The sequence below is a fragment of the Gopherus flavomarginatus genome, chromosome 9, assembly GCF_025201925.1.
Source record: "Gopherus flavomarginatus isolate rGopFla2 chromosome 9, rGopFla2.mat.asm, whole genome shotgun sequence".
Lineage (NCBI taxonomy): Eukaryota > Metazoa > Chordata > Testudines > Testudinidae > Gopherus > Gopherus flavomarginatus.
Genome location: NC_066625.1, coordinates 38,190,908 through 38,216,257, shown reverse-complemented (window position 1 = coordinate 38,216,257; position 25,350 = coordinate 38,190,908). Strand labels below are relative to the sequence as shown.

At 49.3% G+C, this 25,350-nt stretch overlaps 1 protein-coding gene across 6 annotated transcripts in view; it reads right to left on the bottom strand.

Annotated features, from left to right (window-relative positions):
- Positions 1-958: 958 nt before the first annotated feature.
- TBC1D24 (TBC1 domain family member 24) overlaps positions 959-25,350 on the bottom strand; it is a 65,355-nt gene continuing 40,963 nt past the window's right edge. For 2 of the 6 annotated variants that reach the window (XM_050968264.1, XM_050968266.1), the window contains one exon: positions 19,034-25,077. In XM_050968264.1, the coding sequence (XP_050824221.1) occupies positions 24,923-25,077 (155 nt within the window). In that variant the 3' untranslated portion in view covers positions 19,034-24,922. Of the gene's footprint in view, positions 1,477-19,033; positions 25,078-25,350 lie in introns of those variants that run through there. The other 4 variants (XR_007776348.1, XR_007776345.1, XR_007776347.1 and 1 more) reach the window with 4 other exon arrangements.

Below are 25,350 nucleotides of genomic sequence, written 5' to 3'. Positions count from 1 at the left end.
TGTATTGGGGTTCAGTGTGAAGAAACAAGCTGGAAGGGAAGCATAGCTCAAGATACGACACTCCAAAGAAAACACTTGAGGGGTGTTACAGGACAATGGCAGAGCCATAGGCTTGAGGAGCTGGCTTGTCCTCTGGCTGCGCCATCCAAAATGGTTTTAGCAAAGAGGCCAAAGTCCAGGAACACAGGCACTCTGGCTGGTTTAAAGTGGAGCTGGTCAGGATAACCAGACTGACACAGGAACTTTGGCGAGTCTAAGATGTTGGGCCAGCCTGGTGTCCCACCAGGAGCTAGCACAGAGTTAGTTAAGAGAAACATAGGTGTGACTGTTTGTTGTTTTAAAGCCTTTTTTCTCTTATGCCTTGTTTCTACTATAAGAACACTACCACACTGTTTTAAGAAGGCTGTTTGGTCATTATATTCACTACTGGTCACAGACTCCCAAAGGCACCAACTGCAGGTGACGAACCAGTAAGCCCAGTGGGTACGCAGGATACTGTAGCCCCAGGGCCTAGTCTTGTACAGTAGTGGCTGGGTGCATAGTATAGACACTGCATGCTCAGCTAGCATGGGTATAAATAGCAGTTTAGATGGTGAGGCACAGCTTAGGTGAGTAAAGCAGAGAGCCCTACATGCCTGAACCCCCTACACACCCAAGCAGTGTCTCCCATGCCCACACTAGTATGTTTAGCAGTGTAGGGTCCCACTGCCTGCCCAATGCCAGCAATGGAAAGCTCTTGCAGCAGGGACAGGCTCTGGCAGGGTGGTGTGCAAGAAGCATTTAGATTCTTTCCCTACTGCCTTCCCCCTGCCAGCGCCTTCCACTGCTGCTTGTAGCAACATACTGGAGTGACAAATGTGGATACCAGGGCTGCCCGGGGCGGGGGGAGGGAGGGGAAGAAGCAAGTAAGGCACAGCGCCCCTCCCAAGAATATAGTATTCGATAGTATTGCAACTTTATTTTTATGGAAGGGGCCCCCGAAATTGCTTTGTTCCAGGCCCCCTGAATCCTCTGGGCGGCCCTGGTGGATACAGCCTGCTTTCACTATGGTGCGTAATTACACACGCAGTGCCTGTACTCGACATGCTACCATGAGTGTAGACAAGGGCTAAGAGAGGGAAAACTGGAATTCCATCCCAGCAGAGGTAAAGGCATGAGAACTGAGTGTGCACTCAGAGAGACCAGAATGGGACAGAGATAAACCCAGCCCTATAACCATGACAGTCTACAAGATATTGGGATGCTTTGGGGTTCAATCCAGACAGGTAAGGGGCTGTGTCACTGCCTGCCTTGTAATCCTGGCTGCCTCTTTCCTGTGCAGCTTTGGTTCAGAGCCTGGATATAAAGAACCTGCTTACAGCACCCTGACTTCATCGAGGCTTCCATCAGCCAGCTTACTTCTTGCAGGGTGACGACAGCCTTTCCAGCCCTGAGTTGCCCCAAACTGTCTTCCCTGGAGTGTTGAGTTCACTGCTCCTAAAGAGATAGCACACAGCAGACTGTTAGGTTATCTGTGGTTAACACACCCTTCCCATCGCTTGCTTACAGTAAAAGTAAAACAAATTTAGTAACAAACGGACACAAGTGTAAGTGATACCAAGTGGCAGGAATAAGGATAGAAATGGTTACAAACAAACACAAGTGAAATACACTACAGATGCCGCCCAGGTTATGCAAACCCAATTTATGCAAATCCGCACTTACGGAAAAAGTTCCATAAGCTAGAAAAGACGGTTACTCACCTTTGTAACTGTTGTTCTTCGAGATGTGTTGCTCATATCCATTCCAATTAGGTGTGCGAGCACCGCGTGCATGTTCGTTGGAAGATTTTCTACCCTAGCAACACCCGGCGGGTCGGCTGGGCGCCCCCTGGCGTGGCGCCGCTATGGCACTGAATATATACCCCTGCCGACCTGTCCGCTCCTCAGTTCCTTCTTGCCGGCTACTTCGACAGTGGGGAAGGAGGGTGGGTTTTGGAATGGACATGAGCAACACATCTTGAAGAAAAGACGGTTATTCACCTTTGTAACTGTTGTTCTTCGAGATGTGTTGCTCATATCCATTCCAGTAGGTGTGCACGCGCCGCGTGCACGTTCGGAGACTTTTACCCTAGCAACACTCGGTGGGCCGGCAGGGAGCCCCCTGGAGTGGCGCCGCTATGGCACCGGTTATATACCCCTGCCGGCCCGCCGCTCCTCAGTTCCTTCTTGCCGGCTACTCCGACAGTGGGGAAGGAGGGCGGGTGTGGAATGGATATGAGCAACACATCTCGAAGAACAACAGTTACAAAGGTGAGTAACCGTCTTTTCTTCTTCGAGTGCTTGCTCATATCCATTCCAGTAGGTGATTCCCAAGCCTTACCTAGGCGGTGGGGTCGGAGTGAGACGTTGCGGAGTGCAGAACCGCTGAGCCAAAGGCGGCATCATCTCTAGATTGGGCCACGAGCGCATAGTGAGAAGTGAATGTATGCACTGACGACCAGGTAGCTGCGCGGCATATCTCCTGGATGGGAATGTGCGCCAGGAAGGCAGTCGAGGAGGCTTGAGCACGGGTAGAGTGAGCGGTGAGACGGTCAATCGGGACGTGGGCCAAGTCAAAGCACGTCCGGATACAGGACGTTACCCATGATGAGAGCCTCTGAGCCGATATAGGCATACCTTTCATACGCTCCGCCACTGCTATAAATAACTGGGGCGAGCGCCTGAAGGGCTTTGTCCTCTGGATGTAAAAGGCGAGGGCTCGACGGACATCCAGGGTGTGAAGCTGTTGGTCCCTGCTTGATGCGTGCGGCTTCGGGAAGAAGACCGGTAGGAAGATATCCTGATTAATGTGGAAGGCCGAGACCACCTTGGGGAGGAAAGCCGGATGCGGGCACAACTGCACCTTGTCTTTGTGGAAGATCATATACGAGGGGTCCGCCATCAAAGCACGGAGCTCCAAAACCCGCCTGGCCGAAGTGATAGCCACCAGGAAGGCCGTCTTCCAGGACAGGTACAGCAAGGAGCAAGTGGCCAAGGGCTCAAAGGGTGGGGCTGTGAGCTGAGCCAGAACAAGGTTGAGATCCCAGGTAGGGGAAGGAGGCTTAACCGGTGGGTATAGGCGCTCCAAGCCCTTAAGGAATCTCGAAACCATCGGGTGAGAGAAGGTGGAACTGTTTGCCTCCCTTTGATGGAAGGTGGAGATGGTGGCTAAATGCACCCTTATTGATGAGAGTGCCAAACCTTGTTTCTTGAGGTACCGTAAGTATTCCAGGATAAGAGGGATCGCAACGGCCTCTGGAACTAGGGAACGTTGTGCACACCAAAGAGAAAACCGCTTCCACTTGGAGAGGTATGTTGTCCTCGTGGAGGGTTTCCTGCTTCCCAAAAGGACCTGTTGGACCTGGGCAGAGCAGCGGAGCTCGGATTGGTTCAGCCAGACAGTAGCCATGCCGTCAGGTGTAGGGACTGCAGGTCTGGATGGTGAAGCCTGCCGAAGTCCTGCGTTATAAGATCCGGGCAGAGTGGCAGTGGTATCGGGGTCGTTAGGGATAGGTCGAGCAGCATGGGATACCAGTGTTGCCTCGGCCATGCGGGGGCTATCAGTATCAGTCTGGCCCTGGCCCTGCGGAGCTTGAGCAGGACTCTGTGCACTAGGGGAAAGGGTGGAAAGGCATAGAGAAGATATCCTTTCCAGGGGATCAGGAACGCGTCCGAGAGAGCGCCCCGGGAGCGGCCTTGAAGGGAGCAGAATACCTGGCATTTCCTGTTTTCCCTGGAGGGAAATAGGTCTATCTGGGGAAAGCCCCACTTCCGGAATACAGAAAGAAGGATGTCCGGACAGATGGACCATTCGTGAGACAGGAAGGATCTGCTCAGGCGATCTGCAAGAGAGTTCTAGACTCCCGGAAGGAAGGAGGCTACGAGGTCTATCGAGCGGGCTATACAGAAGTCCCACAGTCGCATCGCCTCTTGGCAAAGGGGAGAAGACCGTGTGCCCCCCTGTTTGTTTATGTAATACATGGCCGTTGTGTTGTCCATGAAAATCGCAACACAACGGCCCTGTAGATGGTGTTGGAAGGCTTGGCATGCCAAGCGGACCGCGCTCAGTTCGAAAACATTGATATGCAGTGCCAGCTCTTGCGAGGACCAAAGGCCCTGGGTGTGAAGGTGCCCTAAGTGTGCACCCCAGCCCAGGGATGAAGCGTCCGTAGTTGACAACACTGAAGGCTGCGGTGGGTGGAACGGGCGATCGGCACACACCAGGGAAGGTGTCAGCCACCACTTGAGGGAGTCCAGGGTTTTTGTTGGGACTGTGACTACCATGTCCAGGGCATCCCTGCGCGGACGATAAACCGAGGCAAGCCAAGTCTGGAGAGGGCGCATGCGTAGTTTTGCTTGCTTTGTCACGAAAGTGCACGCTGCCATGTGGCCGAGTAGGATGATGGTGGTACGGACAGAGGTTGTTGGGAAGGCTTGTAGCCTCTGGATGAGAGAGACTATAGCCTGGAACCTCTGTGGAGGTAGACTGGCTGTTGCAAGATTCGAGTCCAGCATGGCCCCGATGAATTCTATCCTCTGCGTAGGAAGCAGAATGGACTTGTCTAGGTTGAGGATCAGACCTAGATGGGAAAATAGGTCCTTGATGACGCTTACGTGTGCGGCAACCTGAGCCTCGGAGGTCCCTCGAATAAGCCAGTCGTCGAGATACAGGAAAACATGAACTCGATGGCGGCGGAGGTAGGCGGCGACTACTGCCATACACTTTGTGAATACTTGAGGGGCCGAGGAGAGGCCAAAGGGAAGGACCGCAAATTGGTAGTGGTGGCGGTTTATCACGAAGTGAAGGAACCTTCTGTGTGGGGGGTAAATCGCAATATGAAAATATGCGTCCCTCATGTCGAGAGCAGCGTACCAATCTCCGGGATCCAAGGAGGGTATAATGTTTCCCAGGGATACCATGCGGAACTTGAACTTCGTGATAAACTTGTTCAGAGCTCGCAGGTCCAGGATGGGCCGGAGGCCCCCTTTCGCCTTGGAATTAGGAAGTACCTGGAATAGAACCCTCTTCCCCTTAGGTGCTCCGGAACCTCCTCTATAGCTCCCAACGCAAGGAGCTTCGAAACCTCCTGTAGAAGGAGTTGCTCGTAAGAGGGGTCCCTGAAGAGGGACAAGGAGGGAGAGTGGGAAGGAGGGGACGAAATAAACTGAAGGCGGTAACCACACTCGACCGTGCTGAGAACCCATCGGTTCGATGTTATCTGGGACCATGCAGGGAAGAATGTGGCAAGGCGGTTGGAGAACTGAAAAGGATCCTGGGAGGTAATTGGTACAGTGCTCCCGAGCGCACCCTCAAAAGTTTGGCTTCGGTCCCGCCAGTGGTTTGGTGGGTCCAGAGTTGTTACCCCCTTGCGGGCCCGATTGGCGTCTGCGGGAGTTACGGCCTCTCCTTCTGGAGAAGTCCTGTCTTGGCCGAGGTGGGGGATAGTGGCGCTAAGGTTGAGGGCGGAAAGGTCGCCTCTGGGTCTGTGGCATATGCATGCCGAGGGACCGCATGATCACGCGGTTATCCTTCAAACTTTGGAGGCGCGGATCTGTCTTTTGGGAGAACAGGCCCTGACCATCAAATGGTAGGTCCTGTATAGTGTATTGCAGCTCTGGTGGTAGACCAGACGCCTGCAACCACGATATGCGCCTCATGGCGATCCCTGAGGCGACTGTTCTAGCTGCCGAATCAGCGGCATCTAGCGAGGCCTGGAGGGAGGTTCGAGCCACTTTTTTCCCCTCCTCCAGGAGAGCCGAGAACTCCTGGTGGGAATCCTGCGGGACTAGTTCGAGAAACTTCCCAACCGACTCCCATGTGTTATAATTGTATCTACTCAGGAGGGCTTGCTGATTCGCCACTCTGAGCTGGAGGCCCCCCGCAGAGTAGATCTTCCTTCCCAACAAGTCCATGTGCCTGGCTTCCCTCGATTTAGGCGCAGGGGCTTGTTGGCCATGGCGCTCTCGCTCGTTAACGGATTCAACCACTAACGAACAAGGGAGAGGGTGTACGTACAGGTACTCGTACCTCTTGGATGGGACCATATATTTGCACTCGACCCCTTTGGCTGTAGGTGGAACGGAAGCTGGGGTTTGCCAGATTGTATCCGCTCGAGCCTGTAGGGTACGAATAAAGGGGAGGGCAACCCTTGTCAGGGCCTCCGCAGACAGAATGGTGACCACTGGGTCTTCCACCTCAGGAACTTCCTCCACGGGCAGGTTTATATTAAGAGCGACCCGGTGAAGGAGGTCCTGGTGCGAGCGGAGGTCAATTGGTGGCGGTCCAGATGTGGACGTCCCCGCTACTGCCTCGTCTGGTGACGAAGAGGAGGAGACCCCAGGGACCACTGGGTCCTGAAGCGAGTCGTGGTCCTGTGGGACATCCTGGGGTGGGTCTTGCACTTCCGAGCCCAGCGCTGGGAGATGTTCTGCATCCTCTGGAGGGGGCCTGCTCATCGTGGCCTCTGGCACCCTATGCTCAGAGGGCATTGAGAGCGGCGGTGGATGTGGGGCACCTTGGCTCTGATGGTAAGCCCAAGGAGCCCAAAAGGACCACTGCTGAGGGTCCTGCTGGTTGTCCAAGTCCCCGTACGACGCCGATCCGGCATGAGAGGAGACTGATGGTGGACGAGATGGCCATGGCGGTGCGGAGACCCCGAAGTGATGGTGCCTGCGTCCGCTGGAACCGTCCCCACACGGTGCCGGGGAGCGGTGCCACAACCCTCTACGGTGCCGAGATTGCGACCGGGACCTGCGACCAGCTCGGTGCCGGGAGGTTGACCGGTGCTGGGAGCCGTAGTGTCGAGAACCGCTGCGAGAAGCCCAGTGCCATGAGTGATGACGGGACCTGGAACGGTGCCGGTAGTGTCCGGACAGCGACCGGGACCTCGAGCGGTACCACAAGTACGACTGGTACCGCGACGGGGAGCGGTACCGGGACTGCGAGCGGCCGCGTGATTGAGAACGATGGCGGGACCGTGAGCATCTACAGCACCTGGATCGGGACCAAGAGTGACGAAGTCCCATGGTACCGGGCGAAGAAGGTCTGACAAGGGCCGGCTTGCCTGTGGATTGGAGGACCCGCACTGGTGGTGCCGGGGGTCGAGGCAGCTCAGGCTCCGTTAGCGCGATCAGGTCCCGTGCCGCAGAGAACGCCTCCGGAGTGGAGGGCATGACAAGCTCAACCGCAGCCCGCGCCGGGGAGCTGGTATGCACCGGACTTGACGGCTCGTCTGGGGCCAGAGTCAACGGTGCAGCGGAAGTTGACGTCGTGGCAGACGGCAGTGCCGGGCGGTCCGGTCTGGCTAAGCGCTCTGACTGCGGTGCAGGCACGGCCGCCGCAGGAGGCTTGCGCTTCTTGCTCGTAGGTGACTTCGAGCGGTGCTTGGTAGAAGCCGGTGCCGGAGAAGGCTGGTGACTCGGAGTCTTCCCTGAGGTATGCTCCGGTGCCGATGAAGCGGCTGATCTTGATGCCAGTGTCGGTGCTGGTGCCGAGGAGTGGGGAGTCAGCGCTGCCTCCATCAGCAGCTGCCTGGGGCGAACGTCCCGCTCTTTTTTGGTTCAGGGCTTAAAGGCCTTACAAATCCGGCACTTGTCTGTCAGATGGGCCTCGCCCAAGCACTTAAGGCAGGCTTTGTGCGGGTCACCAGTGGGCATCGGCCGACGACAGACCACACACGGCTTGAAGCCCGGTGAGCCGGGCATGGGCCGGCACCGGGGTCGGAGAAGGGGCTAACCCCCAATCCCGTCAAACTATCTACACTACACAAACTGAACTACTAAATACACTAACTACAATTAAACGAACTATATACAATAAGAGAAGATGAGTGAATCACTAGGGAGGTGGAGAACAGCATGCTGCGCTCCACAGTTCCAACGTCCGACACGGGCGATAAGAAGGAACCGAGGAGCGGCGGGCCGGCAGGGGTATATAACCGGCGCCATAGTGGCGCCACTCCAGGGGGCGCCCTGCCGGCCCACCGAGTGTTGCTAGGGTAAAAGTCTCCGACGAACATGCATGCGGCGCGCGCACACCTACTGGAATGGATATGAGCAAGCACTCGAAGAAGAACAACAGTTACAAAGGTGAGTAACAATCTTTTCTTCTTCGAGTGCTTGCTCATATCCATTCCAATTAGGTGAATCCCAAGCCTTACCTAGGCGGTGGGGTCGGAGTGAGAAACTGCAGAATGCAAAACTGCTAAGCCGAAGGCTGCATCGTCTCCGGCGGTGCCTGCGCTCTCTGGTGCCGACGAGGCACTTCTCCCCGGCGCGGACTGTGCGGCACTTGGTTCCGAAGACGGAGGAGTGAGGACTGCCTCTATTAGGAGCTGCTTAAGATGAAAGTCCCGCTCCCTTTTTTGTCCGCGGCTTAAAAGACTTGCAAATCCGGCACTTATCTGTAAGATGGGATTCCCCCAGGCACTTTAGGCAGGAGTCATGGGGGTTTCCCGTTGGCATCAACTGCCGGCAGGCCGAGCATGGTTTGAAGCCCGGTGAACCAGGCATGGGCCTGGGCACTGGGAGAGGGGAAGGGGCTAATCCTCAACCCTCTGAACTATATACACTAACTAGGTTTACAAAAGGTTATTAAAAGTATTAACTACAACTATAAAACTATATACACAATAGTACTAGAACGAGTGAATAGCTAGGGAAGTGGAGATCAGCTAAGCCGCGCTCCACTGTTCTAATGACCGACACGGGCGGTAAGAAGGAACTGAGGAGCGGATGGGTCGGCAGGGGTATATATATTCGGTGCCATAGCGGCGCCACGCCAGGGGGCGCCCAGCCGACCTGCCGGGTGTTGCTAGGGTAGAAAATCTTCCGACAAACGTGCATGCGGCGCGCGCACACCTAATTGGAATGGATATGAGCAAGCACTCGAAGAAGAAATAGGGTGTTGGGTTTTTTTGGCATAATGGTCAGGTATACATTTCCGACTTACGCAAAATTCGAGTTACGCAAGGTGTTCCGGAATGGAATGCTTGCATAAATCGGGGGAGTCTGTACTAAGGCTGAAACTCAATTTAACAAACTGGAGTGTTTTGTTCATAGAAGGTGTCTCATCATAGTCATTCTTCCTGCACAGCTGGCTAGTCCTTAGCCAGGATAAAAAACAGAGGTCAAAGTGCTTGGTTTCCTTGTTTCCCTAGGTGAAGGATAACTCAGGGGTTCTCTCTCGTTTCTTTTTATAGTCCAGTAAACTGCTGAAATGTATTTGAAAAGTAAGCCCAAAGTTTCTCTCTTCTGATGTAGTGTAGATGCCATGCTATCTTCTCCTCTCCTTGGTAGCTTTGTTTACCTTACATATAAGTGTACCTTCATCATCTCTGCCAGATGACCAGGTTGATCAGACAAGCAAAGTCATAATCCTTTATCTAAGTCAGACAGGGCTTACGCATTGCTTGTCAAACAGTTTAAGAACATAATTCTAGCATATTTATAATTCTGGACACACGATTTTTGGACCAGCATGTTACCTTTTTGTATGATACCTACAGGACGCCTTTTAGAGAGCATATTATAACAACAGTGTGTTAGGTGTAGTGAGCATGACAGGCCTCACAAGAGTTGCTGTCAGAGCAGTGAACCACCAGTGGGCCTGTGTGTCACAATCACATGTGGGAAGGGATACCTTTACAAGACAACCCCTCTATTAAGATGCGGTCATTGCTATGAAGCAGTCTGAGAACCTCTGTTAAGCTTTGGTCCTTTCCTGGTTTCCTGTTGAAGGAAGGCTATCCTAACGTGGCTTGGAGAGGGGACAGTTTGCCAAAAGAGAGGTGCTTTACTGCCGATAAGCTAAGAAATGAAGATCTAGTTTTCTAGCTCTCCTGTTTCTTCCTCATGCCCATTGCACAAATCAGTGCTTCTCATCCTTGCCCTGAATGTTATTGCTCTTCAGTGTGGTATGTATCTTTTGCTGGGCTCAGAGTGTGTTTACTTTTACTGAGATTCCATGTCCCTTTGCTTTTTAAAAGCTCACGGGCAATTGAGCGGATCATCATTATTTCTGAATTGCGTGAGCACTGACATCACAAAGTGTTTCTGGGAGTCGCCACTGCTGTCAATCTTCCACTCGCACTTCAGCAATGCAGGATCATCAGTTAGCAAGAAACTGATTAAATATCAAGCTCCACATACATCCTCTGCCTATAAAACCATTTTAAAGGCAGGAGGGGAACTAGTTGGCATTGGGTGTTCTGTGTTTTTGATTCCTTCTGCTTTGTTTACTAGGAAAACAGAGATCCAGACCCTGCCAGTAGGTTCTGGCTGGATTGACGAGGACAGGTCATGCTCCACCATTCAGGACAAAAACTCTTTCTTGTGTAGACTGATTGTTATCTGTCCAAGATCTTGCCTCTCCCTCCTTGCAGAGTTGCTGAGAAGGAATTCACCCTAAACAGCTCGACACCACAGCTCAGGAATAGTGGACGTTGATTGGAAGCTGCCCTGACTAATGGCCAGTGAGAGGGCTCAGATAAAATGTCCACTCTATTTGGCTATCAGAGCAGTGCAACTCTCCTCACAGCTGCAAGAATTCTTCTGGTTGGAGGGGATTCTACCTGAGCACAAAGCAGCACCAAAGGACCCAGAGGATTTAAAAGACAGCCCAAAATACAGCTACTAGCCCTGCCTGAAAAAAAAAATCCGACTCTTACTTGGGAAACTTGCACACCTGACTATGCCCTCCCAACTCTATGGGCCCCATTAAACACATGCTAACCCAGCTTCTCCTGCCAGTCAGTTATTCCCCCATGGCTTCCACATCTGCAATTCCAAAACTCTGTATATGTGTCTCCTAGGGAGGGGATGATGTTCTAAAGGGCTGAGTGTTGCTTGGACTAAGCTTTGCCTTGTGGTCCTAAAACTGCTCCCCGTCTCCCCAGAGACCCTTTACAGTGTGGGGGAACAATCATAGGTCTCCACTTTTGTTTGTACAGTATGTTAGGGGGTGGGTTTGACTGAAAGTGAGGCTATGGGCTAGATGGAGGCCAGTACATTTCCTACTCAATGCTGCACACCTTGTCCCCAGTGAAGTTAAAATGTCATTGAGTTAAAGGGACTATTAAATAAGGTATAAGTGAAGTTTCACCAACTCGTGAAGCATGGCAAAGACACTCGACAGACAGCTGCACTGGAATAGTGTGCATCAGCTGTGTCAGCCACACACCCTTTGCTGGCTTCCCCACAGACCAAGATAAAACAATTATACAAGCAAAAAGCTGCCTTTGTGAATGAATCCCTGGGAAGGGACTATGGTTACTGGCAAAGGTGTTTTTCTTACTAACAACCAATTAGCTGCCCTAGCAGTCTAGGCACAATACAACATAGCATTAGACCAGGAGTCCAAGGTCAGGTACCACCTCTTGCACCTGTGCACACAGGCAAAGGGGATGGGGAGGGAGGCATGTTGCAGAGGAGCAAAAAGGGCACCTTGGTGTTTGGGCGAGAGGGAGAATCCTCCTAACTCTTCACCCCTTAAACAATACTAATAAAAAAGCAGAGATGTCATGAATCTGTGGAATGAACTGATCTCTGGAGAGAACAGCGTTTGAAAACAATGAGCTCAGTGATCGTTCCTATTGCAGAGAAGTACTGTAAGCATTACAGTCAGTAGAGCATCATGGGTATTGAACTAGGGCCTTGTCTACACTACACAGCTTTGTCGGCAAAAGGCAGCTTTTTCAGCAAAACAGTAGAGGTGTACACACTGCAATGCCACTTTTGGTGACAAAACTTTTCAGTTGGCGGATTTGTTCACCTCAGAGATTCACCATGTGGGTCAGGGAACAGCCCAGAGACCTTCCCCCCCTGGTAGACGCCACAGTCCAGGTCAATTTCTCCTGTGTCTGATTAGAAGTTGGGAGGTTTGGGGGGAACCTGGGCCCGCCCTCTACTCCGAGTTCCAGCAAGTTCCTGCTTGTTCTGGAACTGCCCCATTTACCTTACCCAGGGAAAACAGATCTACTTAATCTGGGATTAATATATCTGCCTTCTAACACTGTCCTGTATCTATCTGGCCTGCTATTAATCATACTTCTGTGTATTGTTCCTTGTGCTTCTGCAGATGTGGCCTTTAGAGGAACCCCCTACACCCTGGGGGAGCACCTCAGCCAGATAAGAAAATGCCTGAGATGGAGCAAGGAGGACATGTTCTGGGAGCTGCAGCAACACTCTGATGCAGAAAGGAGAGAACACATGGAATGGAGGGAAATCAAAAGGCAGGATAGAAAAGAAATTGAGGCTTTTGTTAAGGACGCTACTGAGAGGATGATTAAAGTTATGGAGGAGCAGACTCAGATGCTGAAGTCTCTCATAACATTCCAGACTTAGCAGATCTGTGTCCACTCTCCCCTCCAGCACATTCAGAACTCTTTCCCATTCCCCCACCCCAAACTCCATGCAGTCCTTTCTGCTTTCCAGGACTTCTCGCTTTCCTGTTCACTCCACTCCCATGGACACCTTTTCAAATGATAGGTGGACTTACGCACAGCTCTGAAAGTGAGCCCTTTCCTGGTACTCCTTTCTTACCAAGCATGTGTGTGTGTAGTGGTGCAATAAAAGCAGTTTTTGAATGATAAGTAATCTTTGTTTCCTACAAATTGTGATAGCAGGTGACAGCAAGACATACACAAGCAGTTTAATCATTTGCTTACTGGAATCCTAGACCAAAAAAATCACAAGTGCTTCCTAGCAAAATTTAATTTCATTAAGCATTGCAGTCCCGAGCATAGTAATATACAATACTGGTTTTCATTTTCAAAGTGTTGCCTCAAAAACCTCCTTGATTTGAATTACCCCCTGTTGTGCCCCTCTAATAGCCCAGGTATCTGCCTGCTCAAAATCAGCAGCCAAGTGGTCTGTCTCAGCAATCCACCCTGAGCAAACTTTTCACTTTACTTTCATAAATATTGTGCAATGTACAACATGCAGCTATGACCATAGAAATATGAGTCTCACTGAGGTCTAACCTGCCATAAAAGCATCACCAGCATGCCTTTAATCTGCCAAACACACATTCTACAGTCATCCTGCACCTACTCAGCCTATTGTTGAAGCACTCCCTACTGCTATCCACGTTTCCCGTGTAAGGCTTCATGAGCCATGGCATATGCCGGGTCTCCTAGGACCACTGTGGGCATTTCGACACCCCCCACTTTAATCTTCTGGTTTGGAAAGAAAGTCCCTGCTTGCAGCTTTCTGTACAGGCCAGTGTTCCTGAAGATGCATGCGTCATGCACCTTCCTGGACCACCCCACGCTGACATCAGTGAAACGTCTGCAGTGATCCACAAGCGTCTGCAACACCATGGAGAAGTACCCCTTCCTATTGCTGTACTCAGTCTCAAGGTGGTCCGGCACCAAAATTGGAGTGTTTGTGTTATCTACCACCCCTCCACAGTTACAGAAGCCCATTTCTGAAAAGCCATCCACTATTTCATGCACATTTCCCAGAGTCACGGTCCTTCATAGCAGGATGTGATTAATGGCCCTGAACACTTGCATTAATGCGGCCCCAACAGTTGCCTTCCCAACTCTAAATTGATTCGCAACTGACCAGTAGCAATCTGGAGTCGCCAGCTTCCACACAGTGATCGCAATATGCTTCTCCACTGAGAGGCCACCTCTCATTTTGGTGTCCTTGTGCTGCAGTGCTCAGGCAAGCTCCATACACAGTTTCAGGAAAGGTGGCTTTCCTCATTCAAAAGTTCTGTAGCCACTGCTCTTCATCCTAGACCTATATGACGATACGATCCCACCACTCAGTGCTAGTTTCCCAAGCCCAAAAGCAACAGTCCACTGTGTGCAGCTGTTCTGTGAATGCAAAAAATAATCTAATGTTGCTCCTATCCATGTCAGACAGGCAATTGTGAATTCTGTTGAGTTAGGAATGTCACAATTAACCGCACTGTCATCTGTGATGTGTTAATGATAGTTACCAGAGCACTGGAGAGCAGTGCGGGATCCGTCCTTCCACACAGAGAACATGGGGCAAACAGCAAACAAGGACCATTGAAAAATGCAGAAAATTGAAGATGGAAGCACATGGGACGGAAAGCAATGCATCATGGGACGTTGAGCCTGGACCCAGGATGTGCTGCGACCCACTCTGCCTTCCCACAAGACCTAGCCGCAGAAGGTAGTGAACTGAAGTGTGGGATAGCTTCCCACAGTGCACTGCTCTCATCGTCTATGCTAGTGCCCCAAGTGTGGACGTGCTCTGCCAACAGAAGGAGCATAGTGCGAACATGCAATACCAATTTTCTTAGTGCTTTTTGATCATTGGCAAAACTTTTGCTGACAAAACTCTGTTGTGTAGACAAGGCCTAGGATGCAAGAATGAGATACAAGGCTAATACTGGGAATGGCATTGGAGCTTGGGTGGGAACCCACAGCTCCCCCACTGCCTCTCAGTGGGCCAGTATTCACTCCTGCCACTGTTAGTATCTATAATTGTCAGGATAGCTGCAGCCTGGGAAGCTTTTGTGGGTTCTGTGATATGGGGAAAAAGTGATTAATAGACACCGTGTTGTCTGAATCATCTGAGCCAGCCGACTGCGAGGATTCAAGACAGAGGCAGTATTTCTAGCGAAGGAATGAACCACGCTATCCTTTACTAAGTGTTTGTTTGACAGGAGCAATGCTACAGCACACCACTCTGAAGTTACAGTGGCTCTAAGGAACAGCATATGAGCACAGGCTGAAAGGGAGCATACATCAGCTCCAGCTTTTATCCAGTAGGAGGCACTGGAAAGGTTGGTAAGTAGCACTGCCTGTGCTACAGTCCACAATTACTCCAGACTCCCACCTTGGAGTCATTCTTGGGAATGGGGTAGGAAAGCTGGGTCTGGAGCAATTCACACATACTCCTATGTTGATGAAGGGTTAAAGTGCATTGATAAAGTGCACCCTTAACAGCAGCATTGCTATAGTCTTTTTAATAGGGTGACCATATTTCCCAAAGGGAAAACAGGACACTGAATGGGGCTTGCCCAAGGCCCCTCTGAGCTGCTGGCCCAAGGCCCTTCCCCCACTGTCACTCAGAGCTCACTCAAGCCCCCTTCCCCGCAGGGGGCTGGCCTTAGGGGGCATCCTCCTCCCACACAGGGTTGGCCCAAGCCACTTGGCGTCACTGCACAAGCCCTGCCAGGCTGTCATAGCTTCTTGCCCCCCCCTAAACGTTTTGCCGCACACCACTGGGGGCACACCCCCCTTTTTTCGCAAAACTGGGCATTTGTCCCATTTGCTCTTGCCAACTGATCATCAGTTGGCAAGAACAAATGGGACAAATGCCCAGTTTTGTGCGTGCACACACACACAGGACAGGGCTTAAAAAGGGGACTGTCCCAGCCAAAAATGGGACATATGGTCACTCTACTTTTTAAAGATCTTGTCAGTTGGATCAGATATCATCATTACCTGAATTACAAGCGTGAAGATCTCTTAAAAGAAGCAGGTGATCAGAGAGTCTGACTTTAAAGCGCACTATATTCTATCTTCAGGCGAAGTGTTTGCTACATGGAGTTAACACCCTAAAATGCACACACACAGCAGTGATGAATAAGTATGGAATCCCCTGTTCCATTGTCTTTGAATAGCTCATCCTACTATACATTTTTTAGTGTGGGGGAGCGGCTGTTTCTCTTTAAATCACATCTGGGGATGAAGCTGGTATAAGGAAGAGCTTTGGTTGGTTCTGTGATATGGGGAATAAGTGATTAATAGACTCCCTGTTGTCTGAATCACCTCAGACTCAGCCTACTGCCATGACTCAAATTGACAGAGGCAATCTTTCAGTGAAGCAACAAACCACACTATCCTTTACTATGTGTTTGGTGTGCTGTAGCATTGCTCCTGCCAAACACTCTGAAGTTACAGTGTGTCTGCTGAGGATGTATAACTTCCCAATGGTGTAAATTTCAGTGACCATGACAAGGGACAAGATCACCAAGGCATGTGCTGGATAAATGGCTTCTGTCTACTTCTGTCAGTGGATCTCAAAACCTGACCGAAGACATGCCAGTGATTTTTGTTCTCGGGTCTCCCTTGAGCAGAGTCTGACAAGCATATCCATTTTGCAGTATGGGTGGGCTATGCTGAGGTCAAACTCATTCCACTTGTGATCTAAACAGAATTCCAATGCAGATGTCCAGCAAGTTCAGTCCATTACCACATTGCTTAGCCAGACCCCAGGTGAGTATAAGCAGAGATTTAAAAGCCTGCATCTCTCAGTGGTGGAACGAGAGATGTTTGATGCATTTTGTATGCTGTAGCAATGAGTTCCAGGGAGAAGGGGTTAACATGTGAGAGGAGAAGGATAGGTCTTTGCTACGCAGGCCATTGTGCAGCAGCCGGTGAGAGGCCGACCTACAGGAGAAATGCCCTGTACCCGAGCAGCAGACAGCAGGGAAGCACTGCCATCAGCCAGGTCCTTCTGCCAAGCTGTTCAAAACGACGCCGGTACTAGCTGGACTAGAGCAGACCCAGCTCTGAGGGTGTGGAGTTTGATTTGTTTATGGTGTGGAGGGTCCAAGTATACATAGGAAGGAAGAACATTGTGATCCCCAGCATCCTGGCTGCTGTCTGGTTTCATGAAGTCAGCTACCCCAACCCCACTCATGTGGGAGAGCAAGTCAGGGCCAGCTGGAATTACTCTCCTGTTCACTAGCAGGGAGGGGAGGGAGGAGTGGCTGGTGCTGTTAAACTTGAGAGGCTGATTCAGACAGAAAATGAGGCAAAGCCAAGAACAGAGCAGCAGTACCACAAACTGCAACTAGCACCACTAGTGTTTACACTTACAAGGACAAGGTACTGGAATAATAAGGAAGCACCTGTGGCTAAGCCTTGTTTAGACTATAAACCAGTAGTAGCCAGAGTGGGAGTGCTAGCACAGATCAGGCACTATCCAGCATCACAGACCTGCTCTGGCCAAGTTCAGGTGACATGGCACACCTGGGGCCTTGTCTAGGCTAGGGCTCCCACACTGTTAGCCATGATGGGACTTATCCAGGAAAAGGACTAGTGCACAGCCTTGGAGCCTTGTCTACATTAGCATAACTAACCTGAGCAATGGGCACTGAGCAGAGTTTGGTCCTGGGCTACATTTGCAATTAGTGTTCAGAGCTGGTTCAATTGCTCCCATTGCGGACATCAGGTGTCAGCAACCAGTAATTCTGCACATGAAGTCAAGGTCCTAGATTCCTGATTGGCACTGCCGTGTGGAAGTGCAGACTAACGCACCCAGTTCAGCCCTCTGCATGGTTTGAAAACTTGCTAAGAGCCAGCTCAATGCGGCAGGGGGAAGAAACAAGCAAAGAACAGTCAAGAGGCAGCCCGCCTGCTAGCTGGCGAGGGAGTGAGAGCTTGGAATGGGACTGAAACCTCTGCTGGGATGTGTACAAAGCCAAACAGCTTTTCTGTGGCCCTTTGGTCTATCATAACCCTTGATTTGCTGGTGGGAGGATTAGTTTTTTTAGCTGACATTATGAAACGGTGCCAGAATCAATGTCCTACTTCTGTGTGTGACAAAGCTCGCAGCTTCTAAGGAGAGTGGCTGTGGGGTGGAAGAAGGTGGGCACAACTAGCATGAAATCTGCATGAAATCTCTAGGAACCCCTGGAGACACAAGCAAGTACAGCTCCATCATAGGACAGCAAGCCTCCAATTCCTGACACTGCCAGTCAAGCATGCAACCTCCTCCCAGTTCCCAAACAGTACAGCTTTAACTCTTACAGCTACTTGCACATAAAGCTCTGTAGCACTGACAGTTGCTCCAAAGCCCAAGATTAGACTTTCCAGGCTAGCTGACCCCAGGTTACTGATCTGTAAAAGCCCCTGCACTAAAGGAGTTTTAGGTGTGGGACATTTCCTGCTACCCAGCACTAGCTTGTTGTGATACCAGAATGACACTTTACCTCCTTAGCTAACCTCAGAGAAACCCCTATTCCTACTGAGACCTCATTAACCACTGATACATTTACACTAGCATCATTGTTTACTAAATCTTGGGCTTTCTGGCTAGAAGCAGTTGTTATTTTAGCTAGCATCTGTCAAAAGTAACATGCTCATCTCATTTGAGATCAGCTGAAGAGTAGCCTCTAGTGGCCAGACCCTACCTTTACATTAAACATTCTCCATAGCATTCTTACTCACCACTGCAGAGATTGGCAGGAGCAGAGTGCTACAGGGATGCTTGTTTCAGTGATTCCTTACAGTCAGTCAGTCAGTCCCCCTCCTGCTCTTCACAATATAATTAAAGTGCAGTTTTACCCTAAGAAATGACTGTGTAAAAATGGCACTCTAAGGCTCCATGCGGTCTCTGATCTCCATATAAAATGTACTGTTAGCACTGTTTTTTCTAACTGCCAGCTCTAGACTCATTCTTAGTTCAGAGTTTCAAGTGAGCTCTTTCTGTTTCATGCAGCATCACCAGTGACTGAGGTTCGGCAAGTCAAATTATGTCATAAGTGACACCGGTGCAACAACACTGTCCAATGATGCCAGTTGCACCTGTGCAAAGCCACTGAAGACTAATAAGGCTCTAGATGCACCGAGAACAATCTGAAGACAATGGGGCTGCCCAGGTGTAAACAAAGGCACAATGTGCTGTGCAGAACATCACTGAGGGATGACGACACATAGGAGACTCAGAGTGCAGCTGGACTCAAACGTCATCCAGGAAATGTAACTGAACTGGCACTGAACACTCTTTAAACACCTGGAAAGAGGGAGAGGAAGGATGATCTTTTGATTAACACACTGGACTGGGACTTGGGAGATCTGGGCTCAATTCCCTGCTCTGCCACAGACTCCATATGTGACTTGGCCAAGTCACTTAATCTCTGGCCTTCAGTTTCCCATCTGTAAAACAGAGATACCAACTCTTCTTTGTAGCTTTTGAAGGTGGTTATGTCTCATGATGCAGAGCAAGTGCCTACTAGAAATCTGGCTTTAGAACAAGAAATCTGTACCAGACAGCTTTGCTGAAAGGGAAAAGCCAACTGCTTGAATATTTAAATTTTATTTTAATAATTCAACCCAAATTCTGTGCAGTCACAAACACTCAACACTGACATTAGTGGATGGCATAGTTACATGACCTAGAAAGTCACAATTAGACAGCACTACAATCACCTGGAGAAAAATGTCACTCAGAATATAATTTGCATTCACATCACCTACAAACAGACTGGTACAAAATTCATTTCAAAACAAGAATTGGCTCAGAAGACAGAGCTATTATCATACAGTGATGAGACAGTATCTGAGCCCTCTATGCATTTTGTGCTCTCGGGGATTCCAGATGTGTATTGCAGCAGCTGACTTTTCCCTCTGCCCCAGCTTCAGGTGAAGTCTTGGTCCCTGCCCATTTGTGATATCAGAGTGTAGCTCTGAGGACACAAAAGGCAGTGTAAACTCTGATTCCTCAGGATTAAAACCAAAACCAGAAAGAGGTGAATCAGTAGGTACTAGGTTTTCAAACATACCAGTGCTGGGATTAGCAGCTGATTTGATATGCAATAAAATTTTTTTGGGGGGGGAGGGCTAAAAGATACTTCTGCAAATATAATTTTAACCCTTTCAGTACCATTCAGTCTCTTTTCTCCACAGAAGAGAATGTAATACACAAGGAGGCTCCTTGTCTGTCACCTCTCTGGTGAGAGGGACAGAAGATGGAAGGTGACTATCACAAAAAGTGCATGATTATCAGAGAGCAATTAGCTTTCCAGAGAGTTCCAGTGACACATCAGTTGGCTTCTGTGCTGTATGTCAGAGGCTATTTACAGTGAGTTCAGCCCATTTTCAGATGCCTAGGGGAGGCGGGAGGTGGTTCTAGTCTTCTCTGGCCTTCTCCATCCCCAGAAACCTTCTAATAGAAAGTTACAACTCAGAAATGGGTTCCCAGGAAGCCAGAGATGCTCTTAAAGAGAAGCAGCTGCATCTCAATAGCCAGAACCTTAGCTCCACACTAACATCATAAATCAAAGGGCACTGATAATACACAATACCACACCAAAGGGACATGTTGTCAAAGGCTGTTCAGAATTACAATAAAGTAACTCGTCATGCTACATGCTTTCCAGCTGGAGCCCTGATCTCTGAGAGGTCACCCACTCTAGTAGTCTTCTAAAAAACTGGTCTATGTACCCAGCCCCAAGAGCTCTGCATGTAACATGGACAACACCGCTCACTGATTTACATGAACCTGGATGGATTTCTCTTTAACATCAATTTTTAATCACAGACAGAAGATGCATCTTTGCCATTGGAGAGGAAGGGACAGGTCCTCAGCTCATAGTGCCACAGCTCTGAGCTGCCTTAGGCTCACAAAGAGAAATATTATACATGAACATTTACATAGAAAAGGAGCATTAGTTTTTATGGAATAACTACAAAAGGAGAATACGAAAGACAGCTTTATATAACACAATTCCTCTTGCTTGTTTGTTGTAGCTTCTTGGTCAGGTTGGGTTATCCAGGTGAGATCTTTTAGCACCACATCCTGGTAAAACAAACTGCTGCTGCAATACATTCCTCCTAAGAGTGATATGAATGCAGATGGCAGTCAGTAGAGGGGTCACTAGTTACCCCACCCATCTGGGCAAGGGGAGAAATTACTTCTAGCACAGCTTCACTGACTCTTGTCAGCCATTTTGCTTCCAGTAGTGGGGTTCATGCAGTGGAACCCCCAAATTACCCTGGTGAGGTAGTGTTCGTTCCAAGTCATAAGAGTATCCTCCCCTTCCCTAAAATTGCAAGGCCTATGCCTAGACACAGACTGCCTCATGAGAAGCCACTCACCACAGACTCCCATTTCCCATGTGGTGAGCTCCTTTAACAAGGAAGTAAAGACTCTGCTATGGTCACCTGCAGAAATAGGGTAACAGGCCATCTGCATAGGTTTCTTAGGGTGTGTCTACACTGCAGCTGTGAAGTGTGATCCCCAACCCAGGGAGACATTTGCACTTGCTCAGCTCAAGCATGTGTGCTAAAATTAGCAGTGTGAACGCGGTGGGAGAGATGGTGGCTCAGGCTAGCCACTCAAGTCCAAGCCTACCCGAGCCTGCAGGTCTGAACATGGGTAGATAGTCTGACCTGCTCCCTATGTCACAACATCCACACTGTTATCATCAGTGCACTAGATTGAGCTGAGCTACCCCAAGTCTGTCTACATGTGCTGGAAATCACCTCCCAGCTGCAGCATAGAAATACCCTCGGGGCTTCTTTGTGGGCCCTCCATGTTGGAATGATTAGGGGCATCGGCTACTTCTACACAATACAATCCTGGCAAAGGTCAAAACTGGGCTTTTCTTTGCTGCTAAGAGGCAGATGTCCAAATGCCAGTGACTTTCAGTAGGATTTGGGTGCCTACCTCCCTGAGGGTTCTTTGAAAAACCAGCCTAGTATTCTAAAGCTGAGTTTGCTGTCATCTTCTATTCAAGCAGTTTTGTGGGCTTACGTTTCCACTCTAGCAGTCTCGAGGGAGGATTCTGTAGATGCTATTTGAGGAGTGGGGCAGGGCTCAAGTCTAGCATGTGGGAGAGGTGGGGGAAGGCAAGAAAACCAGAATGTCTCTGGATGTGTTTTGCAGACAGACTTAAATGAAGGGATTTGCTCTAATGTGAAAGTCTCCCAGTCCTGCCAACCCAGAGCTCAAGGGACAGGTGATATCTTAATTACATGAAAGCTACTGCTAAGAACATCCTGTACACAAGCTGGAAGAATGAGGCAGAGGGGAGAACATATTTAAGAGACCCCCCCCCAAGATACTTAATGCAAATGAATCCTGAATGAATGAATGAATCCTTTGTCCAAGGAAGTTGATAAGATGCCATTAAACATCAAAAGTGATATGACATTTGCTTTTCAATATCCAACAGATAGATGGACACCTGCCAGTTCTTGTAGAAAGCAAGGTACAATCATGCAAGGTTCTTTTCAGCCAACAGCCATTGGTGCAGGTGGATGATATAATTTGTTACAAACTCAGTTAATAGACATATGGATAGGAATTACCACCAGTTTATTTCAGTCTGGAAAGAACTTGCTTCGAGAAACAGGCGTGAGAACTCTGTATGGAAAGTTAAAGGCACTGTAGAGATTTTACAGTGCCAGCTACTGGGAGATGATCCATCCACACCAGAACAGTTAATAAAGTAAGTGTCTACAGATCATGGATCTGAGCTTGTTCTCCAGGGCCTGTGCTCAGCAGCATTGCCATGGGTGCATCAGCAAACTTAACCATCACTCTCAGCAACATGCAAATACGGACAGCCAGGCTACAGTGGAACCAGAGCTGCCACACGTAACCCTCTCAGTTTGCTTAGTCTCCCTTTGCAGCCTAGTTACTTTGGTAAAAATGTCAATATTCCATCCTGGCATAGGAAACCTTCCAAACCATGTAGGGCCAGAATCCTCCCTGGAATGGGCAGTTAGCTCCTCAGACCAGTTTTGTTATAAGCCATCTGGGATGGAAACTCCTGCTGACTGATCTTAAGGGGGCACTGAAATGAACTATTTTTTACTAACCGAGCCAGTTGCTAATTTAAGAATCCCAATGGTGCAACGGTGGGGGTGGACACGTGCCCCACGGCTAGTGCATGCTATCACTTGGAAGATAAAAGGGGCTTAGTTCAGTCAATTCAAATCTGAAAACTGAGTCTTTAAGCAGGGGCAAACTTCATTCACTCACCTTCCATGTGCTTCTGCCATGAGCAGAACAGAGTATTGCAAAGCCCACAGCATGTCAGATGGTATGGGCTGTCAGTCAACTGCATCTATCCTCACAGGCACAGGGAGGCCTTTTCAAGGTGAGCAGCAAAACAAGCTGGAACCAAAGTTGCTTAAGATTCTAACAGAATATTTGTTCAGATTTAACACTGACAAATGTATATTTTTCAGACAGAATAGAAGAGTCTGCTCCTGCAGCCATTACTCAGCCAGGTCAGAGCCCAGGATTCTGGGTTAGCCATGACAGCTGCCCTCTCCAAACACATTCCACGCACTGCAAGGATGCACAGAGCAAGGACAATGCTTCCTTGTTCCATCATGAGTGCTTGTGGTGTTACCAGCTCTTGCAGGAGTAAGTGATGCTGCTCTTCACCAACAAGCAAAAGATTCTGATTACAAACAGACAGTTTGATGTACATCTATCATTTTAAAAGGGTGCATCCATGATCTGTTACTGACCTGGGTTCTTATGGAAGGGCTTCTGACAATGGTATCACAAGTAGCTGTTCATCTTCCAGGCTAAGCTTTGCCAGTGGGTTCTTGAGAGGCAGTGCCCTGCCAGAAAGTCACACAACTGTCTCATAGTCCTTTTAGATGTGGCCGGGGCAAGTGAGTTTTAGCCAGCCTCCTTGAGCCAGTGGATTCTGAGGAGATCGTGCCCAGCCTAGTTAAGAGTTGAGCCACTGATTTTCACTGCATATTTAGATCTCCCTTTATAAAATAAATGCACCTTTAAAAAGGTAATAATCAAGGTTCTCTATTTTAATGCAATTGATGTCACTATGTACCTGGTGACAAAATCGTGCTCTCTCTCTTCCCTCCATCTGGCTGTAGAACTCCCTCTCACTAGTGGTTAGTCTGCTGAAGTACTCAGAGGAATCTCTCTAACATGTGCTCACACTGATCCTCCGTTGAGATACACAGACTAAGCCAGGAAAGGACAAGTCTCAAAGCTGGACTGCTAACTTCAGGTGTCAGGCAATGGGAAATCACTTCCAGTTACCAAGCGTGTCTGCGGAGAAGTGCTGCCAGAACTCTCAGGCAAGAAGAAATGACTGTCACCTGTCCAACTTGCACCACAAGGCATTACTGGCAAAGCTGGCTGCATTTTACACTGAGAAAGCACTAGTCTCTTCAGTCAATGGGCAGATTCAGGTGCTATAGAAACAGCACCCCCTAAAGCCTGTCTGGGGAACTAGCACATTCCCAGACACAAAACAGAATTGATAGATGTGATCATTTTCTGTCTCTGTAGGTACTCGTTCACCCTTATTCATTTCTCTTTGGAGAAGGCATTGCGTTTCTGCATCCAATTGCTAATTTCCTGCCTAGCCAGTTATCATTCCCAGTGCAAAGTCTCATGTCAGCTTCCAAGAACCACGAAGAAGGGGAAGAGTTTGTGCCCTGCATATAGCCTGCTGGCTTTTAGCTGCCTGAGCCGTGAGTCATAATATTACAATTGGAAGTCACGATTCTGATATGTAATAGGAATGTAAACAGAAAGTCAGCCCTTTGAGGCAGTGCTTTCCCAGACTGGATGCTTCCCACAGAGGGGCAGACTCTGCAAGCAGATGAAGAACACAAGCTTTCAGATGTGGGGTAAGACAGCTATTAGTCTTTGTTCCTTTCAGAAGCATTGCTGACTTGCTCAGGAAAGGGTGCTGAAAATGGATACACGGATCTGCCTGATGGATTGACCCCATATGCAAAGTCCACTTTATTCTGCTCCTGCAAGTGCCAAACTGATATCATTGGCATGAGCCAGGCACTGTACAAGCCACACACAGCTCTGCCAATATACCTGCATCCTGATGAGCAACATGCTGCTGTTCCAGTCCTGGCCTGAGAGACTGATTGCATATGGATACACGTCCACTCAGGACTAGAATGAGATACCCACATTTCTACTTGTTACCTAAATCAGGGTTTGAATCCAGTTTGCCAGAGGTAAAAGGAGTTAACCAGATGCACCACCTAGTCATTTACATTCTGCATATAAGGAGCAACAGTAAACAACTAAGCCCTGCATTTAGTGTGCTCCTTAATAGCTAAGCTAGAAGGAGCCAGGTGGAATTTTTGTGTTAGCTTGGCTTTTGCATTAGTATTTGTCTTGAGAATTTTGAGATGTCTGACAGGCTCATTGTTTTGATGATGGTTACAGCCTCAGACATTCATAGTGTCCTTGAAGCCCCATACCTCCATGGCAGAGATCTGGAAGTTTTCAGAGCACAGTGGCTGATTATTGAAAGTATTGCAGTGGCTGGTTCTCCCATGGTTCAGGTCTGCATCAAGGTAGAGGGCCTGGCCATCACCACCTCCTACAGAGAGAGGAACAACACACGTTACGTTACTTTTGCATTTCTCAGGATGTGAAACTTACTGCTACACAGAGAAGGGGTTTTATGGCCTTTATCTCCAGGGACAGCTGGAATATAGGAAGACCCACCACAACGTTGAGCTGCTCTCTTTTAGCACAAAGGACAACTGTTTCTATGCATGGATTCTAATGAAGCTAGCAGAACTGCAAGTGATCATTTTGGCAAATTCATGGAAGACAACCCAGGCAGACTGGCTCCACACCTGCTTGCCTT